Source organism: Erpetoichthys calabaricus, chromosome 1 (assembly GCF_900747795.2).
Source record: "Erpetoichthys calabaricus chromosome 1, fErpCal1.3, whole genome shotgun sequence".
Lineage (NCBI taxonomy): Eukaryota > Metazoa > Chordata > Cladistia > Polypteriformes > Polypteridae > Erpetoichthys > Erpetoichthys calabaricus.
In genome coordinates this window covers 343580646-343594669 of record NC_041394.2, presented here as the reverse complement: position 1 = coordinate 343594669, position 14024 = coordinate 343580646, and the positions used below count along the sequence as shown (strand labels likewise).

The 14024-nt window shown below is 39.7% G+C and overlaps 1 protein-coding gene across 1 annotated transcript in view; it reads right to left on the bottom strand.

The window, feature by feature from the left end:
* The window catches only part of LOC114664938 (gastrula zinc finger protein XlCGF26.1-like), a 36422-nt gene that overhangs the window by 19135 nt on the left and 3263 nt on the right, over positions 1-14024 (bottom strand). Inside the window, exon 2 of the mRNA XM_051925422.1 lies at positions 8758-9172. Coding sequence (XP_051781382.1) covers positions 8758-9139 — 382 coding nt within the window. The 5' untranslated portion in view covers positions 9140-9172. The remainder of the gene's footprint in view (positions 1-8757; positions 9173-14024) is intronic.

The window sequence follows — 14024 nt, the reverse complement described above, 5'->3', positions numbered from 1 at the left end:
TGATCAACCGGCATCTTTCCGTTCCCAATTTCTAGATTTCTCCAACCCCGTTATTGACAGTTTGCATTATTTGATCATAAATGCCTTTTTGCTGAAGCGTTAGCTTATGAATATTTGATTGCACATACGACAAAAGACCACCCGTGTTGTAATTTTGTTCACAACGCAATTCTACATCAAACGAAGCAGCAGCAGATCGATTCGGTGATGGCATTCCCAATTGATTGAGAACTTTGTTCGCGATTTCTAAGCACAAACCTTCAATCATTATCAACGCTTAGTTGTAGATTTCTGCTGTGAAATCCATGTTTATATTTGAATTTTACTTGCGTATTCGACGGAAAATATCTTCAGCCATGTACGATTTATATTTCTCCCATAACTGTGTTGGAGATGAAGGAGAGCAGGCGGTCAATATGATTGCAAACAATGCACGAATTTGATTTGGATGCGACGTGTTGCACGCGTCATTAATGTATACATCCCAGTGTCGGTCGTTCTCCAATAAATTCAGAGCTTGACATGTACTTCGGAAAGTGGCATGTGTAACGCCGTTGACAATTCTCAATTGCTGGAAAGACGTTGGACCGGGCACATTTACCAACAGCATGTGAACAAAGAAGCATCCATCTTGATTGGGATGCACGGTGTACAGTCTGCCTATCATAGTTTCTTTGAATATGCCAGGTTGTCCGTTGACTCGCTCTCCTCGTTTGTGTTGTTCAAATGATTTTCTACTCGCATTCCATGTGTAATACGTAGGCACTTCCGAATACAGCAGTGTTTTCGCAAACACATCATTTTGACATAACATAAAGAAAGCAGTTAACGTTGTAGCCGGTGGATTCACGGCTATTTGTTGCACATTTGCAGCTGTGAAATAAACACGTTGTCCATTTTCTAGATGTACTGCTAAGTGAACAACATCTGGACTTCGTTCATGTATGGGAAATGAAAGAATTCGCCATACAGCTTCATTGCTGCTTATGTATCTTCCAGCCTAATACTGTGCGATTTCATCGATATGTATGACCGCATTCCTATCACTTCTTTCTGGTTGCACACCAAAAACTGCCATGTCGCTGCCTTTATTCACGTACTTACAAATGTATTTGATCGAAACATTGAAATAGAATCATAAAATATTTAGTATAGCGTGTGTTGCTTTTACGTCCAACAGATGGCACTGTGTTTTCAAAAAAAAGCATGTTTTTACCTGTCACAGGTGTGACATCTATATAATATGTATATAAAAACATGCGCATATTCGAATGCAACGTTGTGTCAAAATTTCAAAGCAATCGGTGAAGAACTTTCAGAGATTTAAGGTTTTGAACAAACGAACATTTACATTTTTATTTTATATATATATATATATATATATATATATATATATATATATATATATATATATATATATATATATATATATGGTTTTGGCAGCCAAGCGCTTTTTTTCCAACCTAGAAGACGTCTCTTGAGATCCGTTTAATCGCCTCGGTGATTGCATGTCTTCTAAGGTAGTTTCAATACCCATTTCCTGCACCGAGTCATCTCCCCTTTTATGAGTGACTGTGTTAGTGGCCGTACTTCGTACAGGTCTTTGAACGCACTGAATACTTGTAACTGGTGTCGCCCATTGGCTACTTTCGACAGGGAATGGAAGCAATTGTCGAGTAACAAAAATTATTTGTAAGTGATTTCGCATTGAAGAAATAGTAAAAACTTGATCACTTGGGTCAATACCTAAAGAAATACACAAATGCAATTGAGAATACACCAGAATCTGTATGATTTAATTGTTGCTGTGCGTCTTCATAAACTATGGGAGGTTTGTAAGGAAAAAAAAGCATGAAGGAAACGAAGCTGCTCTTTGGTGAGGTTGAATTTTTTATCAGCGTTTAAACTGTCACAGACATGAATTACAAAACCATCATAATAGTTACACACCCAGTGAGTCACTCGTTCAGTAGCTGCAGAAGGTAATATTTGAATATGTTTTGCATTTTGTGGAATGGGCATTTTAGGTATGTCAGGAGTCCACATTAGCAAAACCTTTTGAGGTTGGAAATTTTATGCGCAGCTAAAATTTCATTGAATGTGATCTGTTGATAAATAATCATTATTTACCAACTCATTCATTGCAAAATCTGACAGTGGTAAGATCACTCCTTCCATAACACTAAACACAAACACTAAGTAGACACTAACACTAAAAAACGGCAACACCGCTGGGAAGAACACTAAATGAGATAAAGTAAAAGTCTACTAAACTTCTTTATTATAACTGCTTTATTGTAGTAGGTGAGGGGACGCTGGCGCACGCTTGTTGTCGCCGCTCCTCCCTGTTAACAACACTTTCCACAAAATTTGCCTTAATTCTGCACTTTCTTACGCTTGTTTTATTTTGTTTATTGTACGTATAGTTCGTGGATACAGCTGACTCGAATTGCATGGATTTGGCTTAATATTTACAGATTTTATGGACTCCACTTTACTGGGAACAGCTGAATCTCTGGATCACGGGACGAGACCTACGAACATTTCTTTGTGCCTGGCGATCTAGCACCTCGGGATGATTTGTCTCCGTGATTATATTCGCTATGCTGATCTGCTCCCGTTTCATCTTACAGTACTCTACGACTGGGAACTGATCTGATGTTCATACAAACCTGGTTTATGGCTTATGGCTCTGGGGCGATCACGGCTGAAATTACCAAGCGTTACTGTTTATGGCTGTGTATTGGAACATCCAAATCCTGCTTCCTCCTCCTGCTGTGCTTTCTGCTGCTTGCTATCGCCGCTCAACTACGCTACCACACCCGCCTGTCCTACCGGCTGCGTTGTGCTGTGCTGCTTGTACACTGCTATCAGCTAAGTATCACTCACTATTTTAGCGCTTTGAGTACTGAGAAAAGCGCTATATAAATGTAATGAATTATTATTATTTATTATTAAACACTAAAGTACAAAAATGAAGTAGAAAGTAACACTAAAACGCAACACCGCCGGAAACACCGGCACACCGTGTCTACTAAACACTAAGAAACACTAAGTAGAAACACTAAAGGAAAAAATACTATTTAGTAAGTACTGCATCTACTAAACAGTAAATCAGTAAAGGAGAAAGGACGGCAAGACCGCGTCAGCTGCGGAGCTCAGCTCAGAGCGAAATGAAGTAAATGAAATGAGGTGAATGGGAGGGGAGATGATCACGTGACTCCAACACCCGCCTTGACTCTCCGTCCCTCCACAAACACAGCCATATGGATCCCAACTCTCTTTTATATATACAGTGGAACCTTGGTTCACGAATGTCTCGGTACACGTACAAGCCAGTTTCCCTTTCGGTTTGTGCGCGCCAATGATTTATGCACGTGTTGCATTGTTCTCCGTGCGTGCATGCTTTCGCTGTGAACTCTTTTTGCTCTATTTCATTTCCCTTTCGGTTCGCACGCGCCGATTACTGTATTTAAGCACGTGTTCAGCCTCTCCCTGTTCATTGTTCTCAGTCAGACGTGCGTGCTTTACCTGTGAACTCTTTGTTCTCTACAGTATTTTGTGTGCTTTTGCAGTTAACCATGGCTTCTAAGCAAGTGAAGAGTGGCGAGAATTATTGAGACTTAATTATGAGAAGTGTTGCAATGTTACTTTTCTCTTTTTCAAATGTTCATTTTTTCCCTGTGTTTAAAACTCATTTAAAAAGAGTGTTTACAGTGATCGGATTATAATGCTATTAGCGTGAACTCCTGCAATGTTACTGTCTTGGTTGGCTTTTAAATAAAGTTCGGATTTGTTCAAATGTTCCTTTTTTCCCCCCTGTGCTTAAAACTCATTTAAAAAGTGTTTATACAGCGATCGGATTGTAAGGCTATAGCGCGAACTGCTGCAATGTTAGGGGGGGGTAGGCTCATGTGCTGCTGAGAGAGAGAGAGAGAGAGAGAGCCTGTGCTTGCAGCTGAGCAGGGAGCCTGGGTGTTTGTGTCAGTGTTATTCAATATTTTTACATTAGTTTACTATTACACTATGCATTCTATGGTGTAATTAACTATATTTGTGCTTAAAAATCTTTAAAACAATATATTTACATACAGTTCGTACGGTCTGGAACGGATTAATTGTATTTACATACAATCCTATGGGGGAAAATTGCTTCGGTTCACGACCAAATCGGTTTACGACCAGAGGTTTGGAACGAATTATGGTCGTGAACCGAGGTTCCACTGTATAGATAAAAATATAAGAGAGAGAGAGTAAAAAGAGTTGCTTGACATCTTTTTAAGTGGCTTAATGAGGCATCATTATTGTTTGCTTTTCAATTGCCATGTTTTTTTTAAAGACCAAGGACGCCGTGTTCTTGAGGGAACTGAGAAAACAAGATTTTGTTTTGGTACATGGCGACTCTGCTTGGCCTTTTGACTCAAAGTCTAAACAAGTTTTTGGAAAAACCTTCAATGCCCCCAAATTTAAAGGAAACTAAGTAAACTCGCACGCTAGAACATAAACACTTTAACACTAGAATTATCAGAGCCTACAAAAAAACTCATAGATCCGGCCCACCTTAAATCGCTTCTTAAATCTATTCGCACCTCTTCACCAGCGTCTTTTGTCATCTAAATGTGCTGATAAACACAAGCTGCAAGCAGCCGGCTATTCCATCCCCCCACAGACTTAGAACGTGCACAAACTTCTCCCAGCTCATGCCTTGATTGATTATCTGGGAGTGAAATGGAGTTTTAGAATGGAAATAACAGATTGTTATTTGGAACACACGCATTTCATGTGTGTTACGTTTCTACAGTAAAGACATTGTTAAAACAGAAACTTTTTCATATTTTAGTAATAAATGTTACAAAATGTAGGCATAAACTATAGAATGTGTGAAGCAGCATGAAATCCAAACATCAAATAAACACTTTCACAAAAGGTTCAAGAACAATACAACAGCTTCCGTGGCGTAGCGGTTAGATTTGCTGTCTCAGAGTGCAGCAGGCTTACTGTCCATCAGAGACCTGAGTTCGATTCCCCGTTGAGGAGAAAGTGTTCTTTTTTTTTTTTCTTTTTAACCTCAAACGGACATAAAATGTATAAATTGGTATGCACTGTCAGTTAATGAGATCGTAATATTTTCATGTGGGATGCTTCTTTTAGAATATTTTTTAACAATTGAGACTGCAATTAACATGAATAAGTGTCCTTATAACTTATTTTTAAGATCCATAACACACAGACAGACAGAGCACTGCGTAATAAAGAGACAGACAGGCAGAAAAGTCACTAGATATATAAACAGGGAAGGCACATGTACTGAAAAGAAAAAAAAAAAAAAAAAAAGATCAACGTGTGCGTTGGTCCTGCTGCACTGAATAAGCTCACGCGCTCTAACATTCCCCACCCCACCCCCCCTTTCTGACTCTAAGTAACAGCGCAAGTACAGACGCAAACCAAGTGTATGTGTGTACTGTATGCTATTAACAAAAAAAGAAGCTTACTACTGAAATCAGCAAATATAGGAGTGAGTGGGGATCGAACCAGGGAGTCTTGATCACACTTGGTTTGCATCTGTACTTGCGCTGTTTCTTAGAGTCAGATCGGGAGTGGGGGTGGGTGGGGGGGTGTGAGCTTATTCAGTGCAGCAGGACCAACGCACATGTTGATCTTTTTTTTCTTTCAGTAATAGCGCCAACATAAATCCACACCCGATCTCACACTGTTCGTTTTCAAATAATATTGCATTAGTGCGATGATGTTTTCACATATATTGTCTCTTTCTTTCAGGTGTGTAATAGGAACCACAGCATAGAGAGAAGCGTGTACATTGTAACAGGTACACACATCGTAAATGTAGGAAAGACGATCCTTGCGTGTGAGTGAACAGTTAACATTTGAATCTGATGATTGCATATAGCGCTGAACTTACTGCTCTGTACTATTCTGTCCTCTGCATATCCTTGAGTATAAAAGAAACAGCATACAGCAACATGTGGGGACTGGCAAGATCAGGGAAAAAAACACGCAGTCACTGATTACAAACCGCAAGATGTTATGCGAATGAATATGAATAATGTTGCATCTGTGCCACAAAGTTTTCCAAAATGTACTATACAGGTCATAAAACGAATAATTCCAAATATCATATATACACCATAAGGTGCACACTGATTCAGCATGAGCAGGAACACTCAAGAAAAAAAACTGAATTAAAAAAAATCAAGTGATGGTGAGATACGAAGAAGGCAGATTCACCAGCGTGTGTGTGTCAGCTTTAATCCCTCCAGATGAGAGAATGTCCACTTCCATTGTCTCAAAACACCACTCACATCTCCAGTTATTCCATTTACAATTAAAAATAACAGCGTCAGATCCCAGGGTGGGGGGCAGTAGTATGTATCGTGATCGTGATTTACAGAGAATAAAAGTTAAAAAAACGGTAACTTTTACAAGTCCTATAAATGCACACCGTGTGTTACAGACGCAAACCAAATGTATGTGTGTACTGTATAATATTAACAAAAGGAGCAGTTCGCTACTGAAAACGGCAAATATAGGAGTGAGTGGGGATCGAACCGGGGACTCTTGATTACAAGTCAGCAAATCTTACCGCTATGCCAATGAAGCTGTTGTCTATTCCTTGAATTTTTTGTGAAAGTGTTTACTTGATCTTTGGACTTCAGGCTTCATACATTATATACAGTAGTTTATGCCTACATTTTGTCATTTACTACTAAAATATGAAAAATGTTTCCGTTTTAAAAATGTGTTTACACAGATTACTGTAGAAACAGAACACACATGAAATGCACGTGTTCCAAATAACGATCTATTATTTCCACTCTAAAACTCCAGCACTTCAGTCACTCCCAGATAATCAAACAAGGCATGAGCTGGGAAAACTTAGTGAATGTTCTGCGGCGGTGGGGGATAGAATAGCTGGCTGCTTGCTGCTCGTCTTAATTGGCACATTTAGAAGACAAAAGAGAGGTGAGAACGGTTTTAAGGTAGGCCGGATCTACGAGTTTTTTCATGGACTCTGGTAATTCTAGTGTTAAACATATAAACATTTTACCATTTAAATTTATATAAAGGCTCATGAACATTTCAGACGACCAGATTAAAAACAAGCTGTACTGTGTTAGGTAGGTTGAATTATACAGAAGTTTTAAGAATTGATTACCAAGGTTTGTCCCTGCATTGGTAAGTCAGATCGTATGTGGCTGCACGTCACTGGCTGATGACACAGCATCCTATGCTCACGGGCTGTAACATAGGCATGTACAAATACATTCTAGATAGCATTTACGTTCCTATTTCAAATGTTTCCTCACGAATCAATATCTTAATCAAGGTAAAAACACATACTATATCAGGTGGCTTTGAGCAATATAAAAATTTAAGGGTTCATTAATAAAGGTTTTAGCACTGTGCTTGCTTGCCTGCTTCCAACTTGAGCAGCTTAGCTCTTCTCAGTAAAGCTGTGTGCTGCACTTACCAGCACAGCTGTCTATGATCTTAGTCTTACTGGATGCTGGTGCAACAAGCAAGTATTAAGTGAACAGTTCAGTTTTTCATATGTGAGTCATCCTGGTTCCAACTTAATGATGAGGGCTGATCAATTAAAAGGCCTCCAATTTTTATTGGCTCAAGATTGGGAATGTGAGGAATGTAAAATATGATCAGATGATGGTCATCTCTGGGCCAGACAGCAAGTACGACCTTCAAGTCCTAATGATTGTTATGAAAAGATTATTATTAGGGGAAAGACGTTTATGAGGCGAGGTAATTGTTATGAAAACAGGTACAGAATGAGGTCATTATTACAAAGATAACATGTAAAGTGAATGATGAGAATTATGTACAAAATGGTGAGTTTTTCGTGATTAGAACTGGAATAAAAACAAACTGCGCCCACACTACTGGACTCACTTCATGAACTGAGATGGCTTAATGTGCTCTGCAGTTGTTTTCTGTGCTGTGCAATAAAGTCTAAATTCTGACTGCCTTTCTGAAGACTGTGCTTGTTTGTTTCTGAAGATTTCTCCACAAGACTTCAGGGCCTGGACAGTTTGCTATCATCAAGGGAACATTGAACGCAAAATCTTTCAAGTAGAAAATGTCAGAGTAGTAGAATCTGAATGGGTGATGAAAAAAAACATGCTGAAGCAAAGAAGAATTAAATGACAGAAAGGCAGTCAGAAACTTGTGTTCTGGAAATTCAGAGTATAGAGCTCAGCAAAAATGGAGAAGCTATGTCATTTGACTTGCAGAGATGTCAAGGAGATGTCAAGGAACTGAAAGAAAAAAAAAACCTGGAAAGAATGAATAGGCTAAAATTCAAAACTAATCAGCAGCTGGGAGAAATGGTTGGGAGGGCCAACAAGTTACTAAAAACAGGGGTCACAGACTGGACTGTAAATGTCTAAATGGAATGACAAGAAGTCTAATATTTGTTATTAGTTAAAGACAATTGTGTTTGTCTGTTTTGGGGACATAATTGAAGATCAGACCATTTAATTAATGCAGAAATCCTGGAAACTCCAAAGGGCTCACAAACTTTTATTGTAGAGCACAGCATTTGCATAAAATTACAATTATAAAGTCAGAACATCAAATTGTTAAATTATATAACTTCATTAAACACACAACAAAATGTGTCAATTAGATTCCATTACTATGTTTCTCTTAAAAGGACAAGACTGCCCTTTCAGGCCCATAACACACAACATTAAACCTCTCACCTGTTTTAAACTTTTCACTTACTTGTTCTAGTGTTCTTTGTAGGTGGTGGCTGATGTTCCGAAGTCCTAAGAGATGAAACATCTTCAGTTGCCTCTATGTCAGACTTCACATTGATAGAAGGCGCCGGAGATGAAGAGTGTTCGCTATGAGAGAAGATGGACCCGGTCACTGCATCATTTTCACATCCATAATGAAGGTCTTCTTCCTTGACACTTGTCTGGATGTCAGTCAAACTGCTGACACACTTCTCTTCAGCTTCTTCTTTAATGTCCACAAACACCAGTTCATACTCCTCCTCCTCCTCCTCCTCTTTCTTAATGCCCAGGCTCTCCTGTTTAGGGTAGACACACTTCAATTCACAGTCCTCCTCCTTAACATTTATGGTCTCCTCTTTCACATCCATCACGGTGTTACAGCAAAAAGCAGCCTTTTCTCTCTGTGGAAACAGCAGGATTTAGTTCTATTACTACTGCCCTATTAAGACCTAAAAACATTAGGTTTTCATTTCACAACACCCACTCTCAAATAAAGTTTATGACACCTCAGACAGTTCACAGCAATTTGACATGAACTCCTCACACTTCACATTAAATAAATTTAAATATCGTAGGATCAGTGGTAGCCCGAGATGGAAAGTTCATTGCAGAGATAATCAAGAGTGCAGTGTGGATGGAGCATTTGGCAGAAGGTATCAGGAGCATCTGTAATACTTGTGTGATTAAAGAATTAAGGCAAAGGTTAAAGGTGGGGTTTGCAAGACCACCAATGATGTATGGAGCCAAGACATGAGCAGTGAAGGGTGCACAAGAGAAGAGGTTTGATGTGAAAGAAATGAGAATATTGAGATGGATATGTGGAGTTACAAAAAAAGATAGTATAAGAAATGATACACTCAGAGGTTCAACAAAAGTGAATGAGATATCTAATAAAGTACAGGAAAGCAGGCTGAAGTGGTAGGGAGATGTAAGGAGGAGAGACAACGAACATGTGGGCAGAAGAGTGATGGGAATGGAAGTACAAGGAAAGAGAAAGTGAGGGAGGCCAACATAGAGGTGGATAGATAAAGTAAAAGAAGATCTAAAGGGACAAGAGTTTGACTGAGGAGGAAATGCAGGACAGAGCTGTTTGAAGAAGGTTGACGATCGATCCCAACACAGACGTAGGACAAGATGAAAAGATGGTGAAGGTCCAACAGGTTGGAGACCATCGGGCACAGTTGTGGTTCAGCAGTATTCACTGTTTGGATTAAACATGCAGTTCTGCTGGAGTCCCAGAATTGTGTCATGAATTTTGTTGAATAATGTTTTTACAAGGCAGGCCTCAAATGTCAGAAAGGGGCGGATGAAGGAGGAACTTAATTAGATGGAATGGACGGCTTGTGACAGCAAAAAAAATGAGCAGGTGAAATAATGAGTTTGCGAGCTCAGGCTGACAGGTGTCATCAATGACAGTGGTCTTGTCTGTTTGGTGGTAAACAAAAGTAAGCATTACTTTGCACTTAGATTCATATGGATGAATCTTTATTAGTACAGAGGGGAAATTTAGCTTTATAGAGGAAGCTCAAGAAATATTACACCCACCTGAAGCTCATTAGTAAGTGAGGTTGTGCTGGTCTGCTTGTTAGTCAGTCAGTTTGGTCGAAGGAGGACACACATTTTGTGAAAAAGCTCATCTGAAGTGTTATTTCTGTTGCCTTTATTTATTTAAGTGTTGTTGATCACCTTACTGGGCCACACAAACCACGTGTAGGGACCAAGACAGGCAAGCAAGGTAAACATTTAAGCTGGTTGTGTTTTTTTAAATGGATTTTATGCTCTTGGTTTTACTTTGTATTAGTGGAAGAGTCGGGTTGATTGAGATTAAAGCTGGTGTCATGATCTGTGATGGTACGGGTTCGCTCCATACTACTGGACCCTTCTAGGAGACTCTTGAACCCACCACCACCAAAAATGTACATAAGGGATGAGCCTAACAAATAAGGACACTCACACAAAACAAAGTGTAGGTGCTTAAGTGCATCAGTGCTTTTGTTAAAACAATCAAAACGAACAGTGTTCAGAAGTGAAGTACTGGAAAGAACATAAATAAATAACACATAAAAACAAGTGACCTGTGGAGGATAAAATTCAAATAAATACATCCATAAAAACAAGGTTAAAACCTGGCAAGAATCTTCTATTTAAAATCCCAGTCCCTGGTGCAACTCTTTAAACCAAACATCTCCTTAGCTTAACCCCGAACGGGTCCTTGAAGCCAAGGAGATGCCAAATTGGTTGTTCAGCTAACCTTCTGTGCCAATCCCAGGCTCAGGCTCCTGCTGCCATCTGTGGCCCCAGCGGGACACTAAGCCATGTCTCTGTCTCCCGCTGCCAGGCCCGTGCCCCTGCGGTCCATGGCTTCACCCGCAGGATGCCTCACTGAGCTTTCCAATACCCCTGCGGCTCCCACTGCCTTTCTCCCAGCCTTACACGGAGTCACTACATCTGAGCACAGCATCACTCCAGATCCCATATCGCTCAGCTGGAGTGGCTTCCTTCTGCCCCCGAGTGTCAGCTGCACACTTCCTTTGGGATGTTCTCCGAGGTGCCTGCCTTCTCTCTCTCATTCACTCACAACAACCTCCTCCGCCTCCTGCCTTCTCCTCTCGTTCCTGCCAATTTGTCTCTTTCTTCCCTTCCGTCCCATGCAGATTCCTTTATCTTATGCTGCCTCCTTGGCATCATTGAGGTGCCTGACTGAACCGCCTGCCTCCACACGTGCAGGCCAGTTTCCCAATAAACCGCGGAGTGAAATGCACTCACATAAACCTGCTCCCATTAGGAGCCTGCACCTTCTTAGTGTGAGATTATTTATATAAAATTGGCCACTAATTGTTGAGCCACTGACCCGCTATACCACATGACCTTTCTGACAAACAGAGTGCTAATCTTCACTTTGCTTGATATTTCATCCACGAGATGTTAATCACACAGTGACAGGTTTTCTTTTTATTCTTAGCAGTGGCTTTTGACAGCAATGTTTTAAAGTATTTATTTCAGGCGGAGTGGTGGCTCTGAGGCTAGAGATCTGCACTGGCAATCGGAAGGTTGCTAGTTGGAATCCCGTAAATGTCAATAGGGACTCTGCTCTGTTAGGCTCTTAACCTGCAATTGCTGACCGCTTTGAGTAGTGAGAAAAGCGCTATATAAATGCAAAGAATTATTATTATTATTATTATTATTGGCTTGTAAACTAGAGTGGCTGGTCAGCTGGGGTGGCATTTAGAGTTTTGTTTCAATCAGCACCATTTTCCTTTTCACGTTTGTTATATGAGCTTTGATTTGGGGTGGAGGTCTACAGGGGTTTTTAGCTGTGGATTGTGCTTGATTTTTAATTTGTAATTAACAACACATTTGAATTGTTTCAGCATTTCCATTGAGCTATCTTTACTAATTCTGTGTAGTTTTGACAGCAAGTTTGATTCACCTTGTACTTTAACTTGCTGTAAACCCACCCATAGCAACTCTGATCGGGTGGTGGTTCAGGCTTTATTATGAAATTTTAAACCAATTCTTAGCAACAGAAGGATAGGAGTCCATGTTTTGATGTGGGCAACCCCTGGCCATCAACTACATTGTTATGGAGTAGTGCAGCCCTAATAAAATTAGATATGGTGCGAGGATGCTACATTTAATACAGGAATAGAGAAAAGGCAAACAAAAAAAATCACACCACGTTTAAACAGTGCGAACATGAGTTACCATGATATGCACAGCTGAGCTCCAACTGTGATGTGCTCCTCGTCCTCTGGACTGTCATGCAACTTAAAGGGCTCTGTGGGCAGGCATGTGGCAATGTTAGATTTGGATAATGAATTTCATCTACCAATTGACAAATGTTATAAAAGCATACTTACAGACAGAGAAATAGGTTATGAATAGGAGTGTAATAGCTGTAATATGAGGAAGAACAGTTTGAGGGTACTATAGAATTCATCTTAAAGAAACAGCATAAAGGATTAATAAATGTCAGAAACCTGTTCAGTCATATCAGAAGTCCAGAGAAAAGATCAAGTGAACAAAGAGACAAAAATATAATACACAAAATGTACGGAAGGATGACTAAGAGATCAGGTGACCTGTACTCAACAAGACTGGACAGTTGTTATATACACGGATATTTCAAGGCTCAACCTGAAGAGTATAAGAATAACCAGAATGTATCAAAATACTTATTTTAAATAGATCAGTTAGGTGTAAACCAATGAACCAACCAGAGTAATATATGCAATGATTGACACTGTTATGTAAATTAAGTTGCTGATAAAATAGACCTACACTATGGAAAATGACGATCTGCTGAGGCAACCCCTAATGGAAGCAGCTGCGAGAAGAAGGTAAAATAGACCTACACCTTAAATATGTGACTATTCTGATCATGCTGTAGAAGAATGCTCTCTGTTCAAGCATTAGCTAAAGAGTAATAAATGACATCGACAAACAGCCTTTACTACTGCCTAATTACTGATTTGTCCTGTTATAGGATAAGTTTCTTTCTTTATCCTCCTTAGCATTAGACCTGAGTGTCACTCTGGCTGTAACAACAGTGCTAAAAACATTAGTCACTTGGCTAACTGTATAGACGCATCTTACTCAGGCATAACACCCAAAGTTTACTCGGACTGTAAAAGTGCCAGTAGTGTTAGTGCCGAGCGTTACTTGAGAAACGATATAGACATGTCTTACGTAATGGCACAGGTCCAAGTGTTACTCAGGCAATGGTGCAGACACGTCTTCTTCTAGCCTCATAATGTCGTCTGATAAGAAATATTTTCAGCAGCCCAGGTGCTGCACACTCTTGACAGTGATACAAGCAGTGATGATGAAGTGAATCTGTCTTCAGATAATGAAACTGAAACAGACAGTGAAACAGAAAGTGATTCTGATGAATCCAGAAGTGACGCGCATGTCAATCGCAAAATGTGCAGTGGGATGTTCAAAAGCTGATCAGTCAGGAAAGAAAATCCGCAAGAAATGACGCTACTATTATACCGACTATGACGCTGTATTGTGTATTTCACCGTACTTCAGGATATAAAATACAAACGACACATTGACAGTATATATGGTATTATTATTATAGTTTCTGCATTTCTGACTTTGTATTTTGCACATTTTACAGTAGAAAGATAAGATTTAATAAATACGTAATTTTCCAAGCCAAAAAATGCAACACTTTTTACATGTTTTTTCGGGGAAAGATGTAATGTTAAGGAGGTTAATTAAGATGTTGATTTCTTCTACACTGCG